The 13,620-nt window shown below is 48.3% G+C and overlaps 5 protein-coding genes across 5 annotated transcripts; 3 read left to right on the top strand and 2 right to left on the bottom strand.

The window, feature by feature from the left end:
- Window positions 1–2,292: 2,292 nt before the first annotated feature.
- Window positions 2,293–3,246, top strand: V8C40DRAFT_268158 (uncharacterized protein; the record flags this gene model as incomplete). Its single annotated transcript, XM_083219934.1, has 1 exon — window positions 2,293–3,246. One exon carries the CDS (start codon window positions 2,293–2,295, stop codon window positions 3,244–3,246), a length of 954 nt encoding a protein of 317 aa, XP_083070953.1.
- Window positions 3,247–5,177: 1,931 nt separating this feature from the next.
- V8C40DRAFT_251269 (60S ribosomal protein eL13) lies at window positions 5,178–6,532 on the top strand. The gene is made up of 5 exons (XM_083217154.1): window positions 5,178–5,246; window positions 5,324–5,357; window positions 5,431–5,477; window positions 5,548–5,706; window positions 5,854–6,532. Exons 1-5 carry the CDS (start codon window positions 5,244–5,246, stop codon window positions 6,247–6,249), a joined length of 639 nt encoding a protein of 212 aa, XP_083070952.1. The 5' UTR covers window positions 5,178–5,243; the 3' UTR covers window positions 6,250–6,532.
- A 12-nt stretch (window positions 6,533–6,544) lies between these two features.
- On the bottom strand, window positions 6,545–9,168 carry V8C40DRAFT_60487 (armadillo-type protein). Its single transcript, XM_083223190.1, has 3 exons — window positions 8,771–9,168; window positions 8,402–8,653; window positions 6,545–8,335 (listed from the first exon to the last, which is right to left on the bottom strand). The coding sequence occupies exons 1-3, from the start codon at window positions 8,982–8,984 to the stop codon at window positions 6,747–6,749; spliced, it is 2,055 nt and encodes a 684-aa protein (XP_083070951.1). The 5' UTR covers window positions 8,985–9,168; the 3' UTR covers window positions 6,545–6,746.
- Window positions 9,169–9,616: 448 nt separating this feature from the next.
- On the top strand, window positions 9,617–10,860 carry V8C40DRAFT_251264 (import motor complex subunit PAM16). The gene is made up of 2 exons (XM_083217153.1): window positions 9,617–9,764; window positions 9,883–10,860. Exons 1-2 carry the CDS (start codon window positions 9,762–9,764, stop codon window positions 10,303–10,305), a joined length of 426 nt encoding a protein of 141 aa, XP_083070950.1. The 5' UTR covers window positions 9,617–9,761; the 3' UTR covers window positions 10,306–10,860.
- On the bottom strand, window positions 10,679–12,997 carry V8C40DRAFT_251262 (biotin--[acetyl-CoA-carboxylase] ligase BPL1). The gene is made up of 4 exons (XM_083217152.1): window positions 12,301–12,997; window positions 11,681–12,235; window positions 11,342–11,613; window positions 10,679–11,243 (listed from the first exon to the last, which is right to left on the bottom strand). The coding sequence occupies exons 1-4, from the start codon at window positions 12,897–12,899 to the stop codon at window positions 10,753–10,755; spliced, it is 1,917 nt and encodes a 638-aa protein (XP_083070949.1). The 5' UTR covers window positions 12,900–12,997; the 3' UTR covers window positions 10,679–10,752.
- Window positions 12,998–13,620: the final 623 nt, after the last annotated feature.

Raw genomic sequence — 13,620 nt, 5'->3', positions numbered from 1 at the left:
AATGGTTGATAGCGCAACCATCTCACTCGTTCTTCTAACGCTGCTAGTTTGCATTCTTCATTATCTTGTAATTCGCCAACTATAGATATATTCAGTTAGCATATAATATATCAATCAATACAGCTCAAGGTAACGCAAACCTGAAGTTGAAGTGATGCAGCGCTCAGTATACTGCGGAAGTGGTGGAGGCGTGGGAGCAGCTGGTGGGGGCACCGCTATGTCACAGATTTCCATATCAATAATGGAAAAGGAGAATTCAGTCACAATTGAGCAAGGATCAATTAAAACAATAGACATTGTCATTAAACTTCAAGGGAGGATTATACAATTGTCGATTATGAAAAGAATATTGACTGCATTCACCGAATCGTAAGAAAACAAAATTCGTTGTGGGAAAAAAAAGACGTGGCAGTACTCTATCGTTCCTGCCTCATGCTGTTGTAGAACACGATGCCTTGAAAATCAGGTAATTTTTAGTTCACTCTATCACCAGGATCTATAGAGTCTTCGTAGTTAGAATAAATAGTTGCTGATGTACAATTACATGGATGCTTATTTCTTTATTACTCTGCTGATCTTCACTTCACTTTAATATCACAATATGTGCGGTTATAATAATACTAGCTTTCACTTCACTTTAATATTGAACTATGCGCAGCCGTAAGAACTAGGATGTACAGCTATTTGAATAGAGTCATATGTTTATTTCTTCTTTAGACATTGATGTATTCCATATACCTCCCTTGTCTTCACTGTGATCATTCAATCTATCATCGTTCAATCTATCATCGTTCAATCTATCATCGTTCAATCTATCATCGTTCAATCTATCATCGTTCAATCTATCATCGTTCAATCTCTCGGTGACAGCATCCTTCTATCGTTCAATCTCCAGTTCATATCAGTCATGGAGCAACATCTATCAATCCCTCCGTATCCGGCAGGCAATATTGAAGCCAAAGATCTACGGGCAGTGTCTATCACCCAGCCATTCTGTTATGATGATGCAGCAATTCATATCCCAGAAGCACTTCGCGGTAAAATACCCAACGGACTACGACAAGCAGATGGGACAGTTCATATCAACGCCAATGAAGAAGGATGGCTGCTTCAACAAAGCAGGCAATGGTCTCGTGTTGTGTTTCCTCGTAAAGGCGGATTTATTGATGGTAAACTGTTTATCACTACTTAATCTACACACCAGACTGTTCTCTAACTTTTCTCAATTTTCGTATAGTTATAATACCTTCCAATCTTCTGGTAATTGGAGCTTTATATCGATCATTTACCGACAAGTTATCCACCGCGCGACCACAACCACCTCTGATCTTTGCCAACCGGGATGACCATTCACTGCTCGATTATCACATATATCTCTTTTGGAGAAACGCCCAACTAAAGGTTGAGGCTCAATTGGAACTCGAAATGACAAATAAACGACTTCAGCTCCTCCACAATACCTTATTCAAAGACCATATATCATCAATTATCTCTGCGATTATCCCTGCTGTAAAGATCTTATTAGAGAACTTCAACGGAGACAGACATCTACTCACTCAACAACTAATTCAATTACCTCGAGCAACACCTACATGGCCACAGCCAGGCTCAAAGTGCATATATATTCGCCTATATACGAATCAAAATAATAATGCCAATTCAACCGCTATATATATTGGCCAGAGTCGAGTTCATGTATGGAAAAGGCACCTCGAGCATGAACGTGCAATAACCACCCATTCTACAATGTGGCATTATAAAATGGCAAAGCGTTCCACTAGCGATTGTCGACTGATGATACCATTAATCGTCTGGCCTCCTGAAGAAGCAATTAATATAGCCGTCCTAGATATGGCTGAACAGACAATGATCTCGCTATTCAATTCTTATGCCCCTTTTCTACAAAGAGATAACGAAAACATAGCATCAACAAATCCCACCGACTATCAGAATTGGAAAGTAATGACGGAAATTACTTCGGAAACTGCGAAAATTTCCGAGTACCCTAAATTTAAATTTTTGGGGTGTAATATCAAGTCTCCAATACTTGCAGAATGGACAACAACAGACATCCATTACTTCCGCATCAACCATACATTTAATCAACGACTGATAAAAGTTTACCGCTCTGCTGGCGTGATGAGACGGAATAACACAGGTAGCGCAGCTCGCAGCTTGGGATATTATGATGGATTAGGCAACCCGAGAGCACTACACTTCCAAATCGCAAAAGATGTTTGTGATCGGTATCAACTTGCACAGAAGACGCCTTGCTATCTTGATTTTGAGATCATGGAGGACGGCAGACCTCATGATACCCCGTACATTGGGTGCCCGACAATTGGCCCCTTTGAAGACTTTGGTAAAGCATCGAGTCTTGGAATCCGAGTAGTATGGAAAGCTGATGACAAATGGTTATCGATCCCTATCCACGCTCAGAAATGGGTAGGAGCTTTTGGCCGAGGGATTATCAACAATGATCGCAATCTCGCGTTGGGCGTTTGGTTTAAAGTAATGACGACGATCCAGCTCCTTGAGCGAATCATCTACACAGGGCCACTCAATGGTTTCAACAAAATTGCGTATTTTGCGACAGCCAACATTGTCGAGCTTGTCCATAGCCACCTCAATCAATCCTTGTCTTGGATTCCGACGAAATCGCAAACACTAGCTGCACCAAGACTTGTTGACTTTGAGGAGAATTGTCGGTTGATGCATCAACAGTATCTAACGTGGCCAACATTGGTAAATCCCGTTCAACCGCCGCCGATGGAATCCGATTTCTGGAAAGGACAATCATTTAACCACACAGATGCGAACCTTCAAGGCCCAACGATAAAGTGCGACTTCTGCGAATACACGCAGCGGGGTGGGGCGCATGCATTGAGCAAATGTGAAAGAGACACAACCATAGAAGATTATCATGTGTGCAAATGGTGCTCAATGCTCAACCGACCGTGTACTTTTACATCTCCAAGCGATTCAATCCAGCTTTGGGGACGCGGTCCTCCATTCTTGAGAGGCATGCGTGGTGAACGAACAGACAGCTCACTCGCCCCTGCACAATATCCAACCGGCCCTTTTCGATTTCTAGCTTTCCATAGTATCGCACCGAGAGATGCAGTCGAGATTGATGCCCCGATAGAAGGGCTTCAACCCCTTTTGACGCTCGATTCATGCGACGATAATGATGTCAATGTTGACTTGGAGGGCGCAGAGGCAGACGTTGAAGAAGAAGAAGAGTGATCATATTGCCAAATTATCGACCATTGCTTAGTTTGCTACTCATCAGGGATTATTTTCAGAGTGATTATTGTTAACGATTGACCATATTTTCCGTAAATGCATTTTATAGTTGCTATAGTGCCCGAATTACATGTTTCATTCCTACAATTATTTGCCTACTACCTAGTTACTTTGCAGTAGGAAGATAAGTCATATACCTACCTACATAGGTACCTAGTAGTCTCGTACACTAGGTATATAATTACCTAGAATGTGATTTATTCGTTGCAGATTCGGTATGAGCTCCGTCTGTGGCTGTTTCAAGCCTTTCCCCGTTCTACTTTGTCTTTTCTGCCGAGAGTACCAGATTGATATTGCAAATTCTAGCTGGGGCAGTATTTCTGTGTATCTCGTATTGTAAATAATAGCTGTATACCGTAGCTTGTAGCTTCACTCCATAGTTCGTAGCTGTATCTCGTAGCTGCATTCCGTAAAGTAATGTAATTTATAGCTTGTAATTCGTGCCTAGTAGCTGTGATTTGTAGCTGTATCTCGTATTGCATTACAGGATAAGTACTGTAGTTCGCAGCTCGTGGTTCCTGGTTCGTAGTTTGTATAGTTGCGAAAGGAGGGCCAAAAGGAGGTGGCTCTAGGTACATGTAGGCAGATACAGGTAGTGAGCTTACCCGTCACCATGTGAAGTTTGCCAGATGTAGATATGAGAGGGTATCAGCTAATTGAGAATTAACTACCAGACATCATCGAAGTCATGGAGAAGATACCTTATAGTTGTTTCAAAGAGTTCTCCTATTTGCACCGTAACAGATTCCTATTTGAACCGTAGTACTCCATATCATAAGCTAGGTTCACACTCAAATCGCAATTGCCACTCCCATACAGCAAAATACAGTGTAACACACTGGGGAGAGATATCTTACAAAACCCCACACAAGTCCAGCACCTATCAATCAATCCAATTTATTCAAATCGCATTTCCAGCCCTTCCAACTCAATGTAAACGCTTCTCACAGGCCGGCTAGTTCATCTAGCTCCTCAGCGCCGGGTTGGGTTGCCGGGATGACTTCAGTAACTTCCTCAGCCCGGCTGCCCGGCTGCGGCCGTAACTTCGGCTCGGAAATTGTTTCTGATGCCTGGCGCGGAAATGGGTGCTTTCAGGCATCAAGGCACTAACAATTTTCAACACTCCCTCGATTACCAAGGAAAAATTAGGCAGGCTATCAAGGCGCCTTCATCTCTTGCCAGACTCTTGGTCATTCGCACGCCGTACGCTACATCTAGCCGTGCATCCCATTGAGTGCGATAAGGTGCCACCTAAGTACCCTTCAAATCTGCAGCCAATCAAAGAGTCAGATGTGAAGTATTCTCGCCTCAGTACTAGATAGGTACCTAGGCATAGAAGAAAAGTGGACACGGTACTTAGGTGGCACCTTATCGCGCTTAAAGGGATGCAAAAATTCACATGCCAGAACTTGGCTCGTGTTGCAGTTTACGATCACGTCCAAGCTCAAGGCTCATCTTCTTCATGATGCTGCATATAGCAACTGTCACAATGAAAACGGTGTTGATATCAAAAATTGCGCCACCCATGGCCCCGAAGGACAATGGAGCAAGGAGTTGACTCCGCGATGTGCAATGCAGGCCCTCCTGACTGAGCGCTGGAATTCGTGATCTCCAGGCGATCGCAGCAAGGTAAGTATGAGGAAAGGAAAGAAGAAAGGAGAGTGAAAGGGTGGCGGCGTGGAAGCTATTTTATAGCTCTGAGTTGATGCCTGGCGCAGAAATGGAGAGTGTCAGGCATCAAGGCACTAACAATTTTCAAGCGGAGCACGTGATGCGCATTCTGATTTTTGGTGCGCGGCAGGGCATGTCCCCACGAGGTACGTATCGATTGTAGGGCACGAAAACCCTTTGACGAATTTGACGAGTCTCATCCTCCGAAATTTCAACGACTTCCGAACAACGACCACCGGAGCCCACGTTGATCGCAAGCAGACACAATGGTATGTAGAGATATCCCTAATGGAGCACGTTGAATTGTTGGAATTCACAAGAGTGCTGACCTTTTTTTCCCATCCAGGCGATCAAGCACAACCAGACGATCATCAGCAACCGTGAGCACTCTCCCATCAAAACCTCGAATCGACGATGCGAATTATCATGGACTGCGACTGACCCCTCCCACAGATTTCCGCAAGGATTGGCAGCGCCGGGTTCGCACCCACTTTGACCAGGTATGCGATCAACGACTCGAAAGAAAAAAATTCGACATTTAGAGGTGGATTATTGACCTGTTCGAAATAGCCCGGTCGCAAGACACGGAGACGCACTGCTCGTCAGGCCAAGGCTGCTGCTCTCGCTCCTCGTCCCGTCGACAAGCTGCGACCTATCGTCCGATGCCCTACTGTTAAGTACAACCGACGGGTTCGTGCCGGTCGAGGTTTCACCCTCACCGAGCTCAAGGTACGACTTTACTGAACGAGTTTCTTCCTCGCGATCCTTTGGCCTCGGGAAAGAGAAGACAAGGCAATCATAATTGCAGAGGCCTCTGGACACCAGGAACAGAAAAACCCACTAAATTGGCTGGAATGGTTCTAACAAAATTTACAGGAGGCCGGTATCTCCAAGTCCCTGGCTCCCACCATCGGTATCTCCGTCGATTTCCGCCGACAGAACCTGAGCGAGGAGAGCCTTGCCGCCAACGTTGCCCGCCTCAAGGCCTACAAGGAGCGCCTCATCCTCCTGCCCCGCAAGTCCAACGCCCCCAAGAAGGGTGACACCAAGACCGACGTCGCCTCTCTCGACAAGGTCGCCTCCATCGCCGCTGCCCTGCCCATCGCCTCCGTCTCTGCTGGCTTCTCCGAGATCAAGAAGAGCGAGATCCCCGCCGCTGTTGAGGGTGGTGCCTACACCAAGCTTCGCATTGCCCGAAGCAACGCCAGATACCAGGGTGCCCGTGAGAAGCGTGCTCGGGACAAGGCTGAGGCCGAGACTGCCAAGAAATAAACTTTGTCAAAAAGGGAACTGGTGTTTTAAGGGTTTTTTGCTCTTTGCGTCTCTACGGGAGTGTTGCAAGGTCGGTTTCGAGGCTTTGATGAAAGTGCTAGGCCAGGTTACGGGAGGAAATATAAGCTCTTAGGTCCAGGTCAAAGAATTATTTGCATGATCAACCGACCCTGCCCTGTATACACTATAAAAAAAGGGTCAAATGGCAGCATTTTAAACGAGCGCTGAGGCACACGTAGTAGTTTCTTGTCGTGAAAAGTTGCTCTAATTTTTTCTTGTTCAATTGGGTCCTTCGCCACTACGTGCAACTATGAGTGATGTGAAGAGATATATATGCATGAAACGACTTGAAACGATCAACCAAGTATATGATGCGTATATATCGCTGTGGGTAATTACATTCCCTTTTTTGTTTATCCAGACAAGAGAAATGAAGAGTAAATCTTGACAGCCTCTTTTACCAGCCACAACTCCATTGGCTTCCCGGCATTTCAGATTTACGATGCCATCGCCTTCTGCGCAGCCACAATCTCCGTGCCCTCCTTGACCAGATCTTGCAAGATGCTCAGCCTCAAACCAAGTAGTTGATCGCCCCACGTCCGGAGGAGTTCCGTGCACATCACCAGAGCATTCTCCCGATCCACCCGAACCATGCTCTCCTTCTGCTTGGGATCAGCCTGCTGAGGCTCGAGTCCCAAACCTTCTGCCATTGATGTGATCTGGCCATCAGGAGCGGCTAGCGAGTATGGCGCTTCCTCAATCTGATCGCTGCCTCCCACCTCGCTAAGGGGAGTCTCTCTTCCGGTGATGGCCTTGATGAGCTCCGTCATGGTGCCGTGGATTGAGAGCAGCTCCACGATGACGCGACCTCCCTCCTTGGAACGACACATGAGAGCAAAGACGAACCACGCTTCTGAGCGAAGACTTGGCCATTTCTGCTGGGTAATCAAGAACGAGAGAACCCTAGCAACGTCGTGCTTGCTGTAAAAGTATTCACGTCGTTGGTTTTCTTCAGGCTCGGACGATGCTGTGCCGTCTTTACTAATTGGGCGCTCCCAGTCTGGCAGTAAAGGCACGACTGGGCCAGAGTGAAGCATCCGACATGTGGCAGCTACAGCTCGAGCAGCCTCGAGCCTCGTGGGCTCAGCATCAGAGCGCTCGTAAAGAGCAATGATGCCGCTCACACTGGAGCGTTCACGGGCTGGGCTGGCCGGGTCTGCGCTGAGAGGAGCACATATGCGAGCAACGTTGGCTGGGCAGTTGATGAGCAGCAACCGAGTCAGAGACACGGCGGCAAACTGCACCTGGGGCGAGGTATCCAAGCTGTATAGCCGTGGGACACATGTGACGTCCAACAAGTCACCGAGAAGAGGCTTGTTCTGGAGCGGGATGGCCAGGTTCTTCAAGAAAGACAAGGCCGAGTGAAGAAGCTGTGCATCGGTAATGTCTTGATTCGAGAGAAGCCTTATTAAGGGGCCATGTGCAAAGTAGACCTGAACAAGAGAGGTGGTGGCTTCATCTGAGCGGGAGAGATTGCCCAGGGCGAGACACGCCGCCGTCTGGAGCTGGAGGTTCGAGCTCTGCAGCCAAGCAAGAAAGTTTTGGGCAACCGGGCTTTGAAGTGGATAGCATGAGGCGAACAGGTCGTTGCCGGTGATGTCTGCCAAGCTGACGAGAAGGCTAGAGTAAAGCTTCTTCAGGGACGCTTCCGTGTCGGCGTCATCAATTTCGAGCACATTGAAGTGAGTGTGAGCGTGGTAAAAGGTGGAAAGGAAGAGCTGCATCAAAGGTCCCTGGATCAGGTCGGCCTGGAACTTGTCATCGGCAAGGTAAGCGCCGGCCACGGAGACGAGAGATATGAAATCGTCAATGTCATCTCGAGACGGCAGACTCGTCGCCAGTGTGAGCAGAATTTCCACTGTTCGGGGACTTGCACGAGCTGCTTCGCCTTCTTGGCTAACAAGCAGTGCGAGAATCTTGCAGAAATAGGGGACGAAGACGATGAAGTTGGCAAGTGTTGGAGAGGACAAGAGATCGATGAGTCGCTGGTTGAGGTTGGCTTGTGAAGCAGCAAGCTGTGCAGGTTCTTTGAAATGGCAAGTTAGTGTCTTTACAGTCATTCATCAGACCTAAAGGCGTTATTGGGGCTCACCATAGTCGACTAGGATGTTGAACAAGACAGGAATTGTGAAGGGTATCAAGCTCTCATCTTGCAGGTGATTGATGACGGTAGCAAGGTGATTTCCCTGAATCACTCTCGCACGGTTCTCGTCTGTATCTGCACAAGAGTTTCCCACCAGCCGCAGGATATGAATTTTCAAGCCCTGCTCCAGATTGCCGCCAGCGAGGACACGAAGGAAGAATTCTAAGATGCCAGAATCACCAAATGGGCCTCGCCATGCCACTACACGAATACATATGTTGGGTCAGTCTACCGGTATAGCTCTTCTTCTACTTGGACATATCCAAGGACAAATTTCGCCAAATTTCGATCTATTGGTTGATTTTGATAGTGACTCACCATCTCTGCTGCCATCGCCCAGCTTCTCAGCCATGAGCTCTAGGTCTTCCTGCCCATGGGAGGTCCATACCTCACGACAAGCTGCTAGGAGTGGTATCAACAGCTCGGTTCTCCTCTGACGAGCGTCCACAGACTCTGTGGTTTCATCGTACTTGTCAGGAGAGACTTTGCTGCCTTCTCGCAGGAGCATCTCTTCAATCTCCTTTGGCGCCATGGCTGCTGTTGATGCCTTTCCTATTTTCACAAAAAACACGATATTATGATGTCTTGTTCTAAATTTCAAGAATATGGTAAGAGAACTCGCAATGAAGAGGCAAGGAGATGATTCGGAAATTAGATAATATATGCTTTTCGAGATGAAGTCTCTTCACACGCAAACCCTGCGAGGTGATGACGACTCTGTGCTGTTAGGCCAAATTCAAGGTTCCTCAGCCTCAGCATGAAACAGACGGAAAGCCCTAGTTCAGCCAAAAACGCGTATACGGCAGGCTTAGATTGGATTATGCAATTGCCGGAGAGTATTTTAGCTTCTTACTTTCCGGACGGGACAGACGACGGCAAATAGTATCAACGGATCCTGCCAATGGGCACGACGAACAAGGGCCTAGGCATGTCCAAGTAATTTATTAGTGAGATGGGCAATTGCGTGGCTCGTTCAGGGGGATCCTCTCGCTGTGGTGGGTGTGGCTGGAATTTACCGGGAACGAGGGGGCGGGGACTTGGGGCGATGAGTGAGCCTTACCGCGGTGAGCGTCAAAGCGTCTGCTCGGTGAGCGGCAGATCGTCGGGTAAAGGAGGCAAGTTTATCCCGGATAAGTCGCAAACTCGGAATTGGGAAAATTCAAGAGACAACGACTCTCGCATTCTCGGCCGCGGGACGGTGCTTATACTTGCTTGTCTTTTCGTCAGCCGCATTCTGCAGGATTACACAATCTCTGTGAAGGAGTGTCCTTAATCTGCTTCGGTTAGCTGTACTGGCTTCTCCATCACCATGGTAGGTCTTGCACCAATTTTTTCTTTACTTGCCGAGGCCCCGGAATCACACGATATTGCGACACCAACATGTTGAATATCTGTGACAACATGGCTGACCCTGGATCACTTTGTAATAGGCGCACAAATTCGTCATCACAGCCTTCCTCACAGGCTCTCGCATCCTGGGACGGTCCTTCATGGCCGCCTACAAACAAGCCCAGGCCTCGTCGCAATATCAGCGTGCGCAAGCCAAGGCGACTGGCGTCAGCGCTTCAGGTCGAGCCTCTCTAACAGCCGGCATGACCCTTGAGGAAGCTTGCCGCATCCTGAACGTCAAACCCCCCGCCAATGGCCAGGCCAACGTCGAGGAGGTGCTCGAGCGGTACAAGAGACTATTTGACGCAAACAACCCTGAAAAGGGTGGCAGCTTCTATCTCCAAAGCAAGATTGTAAGAGCAAGGGAGCGATTCGAAGCTGAGATTGGACCCATACGAGAAAAAGCAGAAGCGGAGGCTGAAGCAAAGGAGGGGTGGAAGCCCAAAGTCTACAAGGATCAATGAGCAGGGTTGAAGCGGACGACTTATACGACTATGGTATAATACGGTGTTGTGTGGGAGAAGAGCTTACGCGGCAGTTCGATGTTCTAACTTGGAAGAGATGAGCGAGCCGCGAAGCTCCCCCTCCAAGGAGGGGTGGGACGACAACTCCAGATCCACCCTTTTGTATATGATTTCCTTTTTCTTTCTATTATTACCACATCTTCACTCGACAGTGGCATGGCACGGCGTTTATGGAGGAGGGAGACATCTAGAGGCTTCGAGGCCACCGGAGACTGGGTCTAGACGAAAACAAAAAAAGCAAGGGCGATTTGGAACTGACTTCAATACGCGGCTGTCAGCATGCTTGTACAATACGAAACGATGTAACATACCACCTGTGTAAAATTGAAATGATTAGATGAGCCCTCTATCTGTTTAACCGTGTTGACGTGTACTCTATTTGACAGCTCATGTTTTCCTACGGACAAGTCCCTTCCAATAGTCGAAGCTATTCTCATCACTCTGAAGGCTCCATATCTTGCCGTTCCCCCTTCCTTCAGAATCCGTCTCCTCAACACGCAGCATCCCCCAGTCGCGAGTGATGCCCAATACTCTCGCCTTGACACCACCTTCGGCCTCCAGCGTGATGGCCTGACCCGTGTGCAACCAGTGGCGGTAGTACCGTGACTCGAGGTCTTGGGAGAAGCCCTCGCGGCGGAACTGCTCGTAGATGGCCTCCAGACGGGTGAGGATGCGGGCGAGAAGGGTCTCTATGTGGAAAGGCGCCACGTTTTGTGGGAGCAGGTCAGAGAGAGAGGTTGTCGGACGGGGATTGGTGGCGTTGATGCCGATGCCGAGGACAACTTGGTATGCGCCGTTGAAGTAGCTGCATTGAGAGAGGATGCCGCCGATTTTGACGTAGGACTGAGATGATGCTGGCTTTGTAGGATCAAGGGCATCTGATATTTACGTTAGCATGAATTATATGTATAAGGCTATATGCATAGAGAAGAGAGATGGTAGAGCCATCATTGATATCTCATTTATTGTAACTTACATATATCATTGGGCCATTTCAACTTGACCGGCATCTTGTCATAGCCTGCATCATACGAGCGGATAGCTTCAACAATGGCAACAGCTGCAATGTACTGGATGAATACTATCGGCCGTGAAGCGGCAAGGTGAGCTGGGTGATTGATGACGGTAGAGAATAAGAGAGATCCAGGGGGTGCAACCCAAACGTTGCTTCCACGTCCTCGGCCAGCGACTTGGGTCGTAGCAGTAAATGTGAAGCCAGTTGGTAGTTTGCAGTTAAGCTTTGGGTTCCTTTGTGTCCATGAGTCAGTAATTGTATTGAATAGCCTTTTCAAGCGCAGTGTAGGAGAAAACGCACTTTTCAAGCAGAGTGTTGGTGCTAGTCACGACATCTCCGTAGAGCAACACATCCCCCCATTGATCAGCGCCAGACTCAAGCTTCCTGTACTTCTTCAGACTCGAGTAGAAGCGCTCATGGTTGAAGCGCGGTGTTAGTTCATCGCTGGGTAACTTTGTCTCATGAGCAATAATCTTCTTAATGATCGAGCTTGGGTCATCAATCGTCTCGACCTGTGGCAAAGTTCTTGAAAGCTCATCCAGGTTCAGCCCATCTGCTTGATTTATGATCTGGAAAGTATCCGCCTCTCCGCGGATATACTCGTTGCCATTCTCCTTTTCGATAGCGTCCCCCCAGTCACATAGCAGCTCCGTCACCTTGCCGCTCTCGAGAGCAGTAAGATGAAGGCTGGACAGCGAGGGGGGCGTATAATCATCCTGGACAACTTCGAGTCCCAATTCTGATAGAAGAGCCTTCAAAAAGCTGGTTCGGGAGTTGTCGTCTGCGGCAAGTTTGTCGACCAGCTCGCTATATCCTGGGATGTCTGGCTGCGCGTTGAGATTGGCTGGGGCAAATCTTGGAATATGTCAGCCGAAGCTCTCGCTTCACAAAATGGCCAATGAATGGTATAAATGACTTACTCCGGGTGAGGCCCGCTCAAAATTGCCTTGCCCTCTCCCACATAGCACAGAACGACTGCAGCCTTTTCGTCACCGCCGTCCACGTCCAAATCGTCCTTGTATGAGGCCAGAACTTCAATCTTGCGTCCCCCTGTTGGGCTTGCATCAACAAAGACACCGCCTCCATTATAATAGACGGCAAATTCGCCGGGTACTTTGTCTTTCAGGGACTGCTTTTCTGCCTTGACAGTAGCAGCTCGCGCTCCCTTCTCGCTCTTGTATTCGAATCCCTTGAAAGCCCCGCCACGACACGTTCCAGGGAAGAAACCAAGCTCTCTGCTGCCGATCACTTCCAATGCCTTGTTACCAACTTCAAATTCGCATCTGCTGCTGCCATAATACCCGCCTGCGCAGAGACCTAGATATGCCCCTCCTCGCCGGACAAACTCGCTGATGCGGCGATTTCCCTCGCCATTAAAGACCCGACAGTAGCCAAGATCAGCGCCTCCAGGGAACACAAGAAGAGCGCAAGTCTGGGCCCACGGCTCTTTTAGGAGGGCCGTCTCATTGATGGGGATGATGGCGTAGTTGGGGGATAGAAGCCGGCGGAGAGAGTACATGCAATGCCGCACAGATTCTGCCGTAGTCCCGGTGCCTATTGTTAAAGTGAGCAAAAATACTTGATACAGTAGATAGAAGTCAAGTGGAGGGGGAATATTGACCTGTATGGACCAGGATATTGAGTCGACTGGGCGCCATGATGCTTTGCTTTTCTCCGGCCGAAGTAACAAGTCACGCCACCTGATAATCAATATTTGCTCTTTTCTTCTCTCTTACATCAACCGGCGCTGCAACAACCCCGGAACCATTGACGACTTTTCGCAAGCCGCAAACTCTTTCGATATGCCCGGACAAACGCAAGAAAAGCCGCCAGCTACAGAGTCTTCAGCCGCGGCAATTGAGGATGACGATGAGCCGGATGAGTGGTGAGTAGCGGGTTAAAGCTGGCCGTTTGAAGAGGCTCCGACGCTAAGCCGTGGTTTTGCGAACTCTAGGGACAAGCGGATATTCAGCACGGGCTGCGCGGGTGAGTCGCGAGTTGAAGTCAATTGGTTCTATAATGTCTTTCTGGCCATTTGAGGAGATATCAAGAAGGAAAAGACGATGAAGATGAGACCAAACAGACATTTTCCACAGATTTTCTGCAGAATATCTCTCTCTTCTAGGGTAATTGGAAAACTGACTCACTGTTTGTGAACAGATGAAAACATGAAAATGACAGACTGCTACTACGAAAAGAAGGATTGGAGAGCATGTGCAAAAGAGGTAGGTATTTTGTCT

This window comes from Trichoderma camerunense (genome assembly GCF_050948025.1).
Source record: "Trichoderma camerunense strain CBS 138272 chromosome Unknown V8C40scaffold_14, whole genome shotgun sequence".
NCBI lineage: Eukaryota > Fungi > Ascomycota > Sordariomycetes > Hypocreales > Hypocreaceae > Trichoderma > Trichoderma camerunense.
This window is presented reverse-complemented; position numbering and strand designations above follow the sequence as displayed.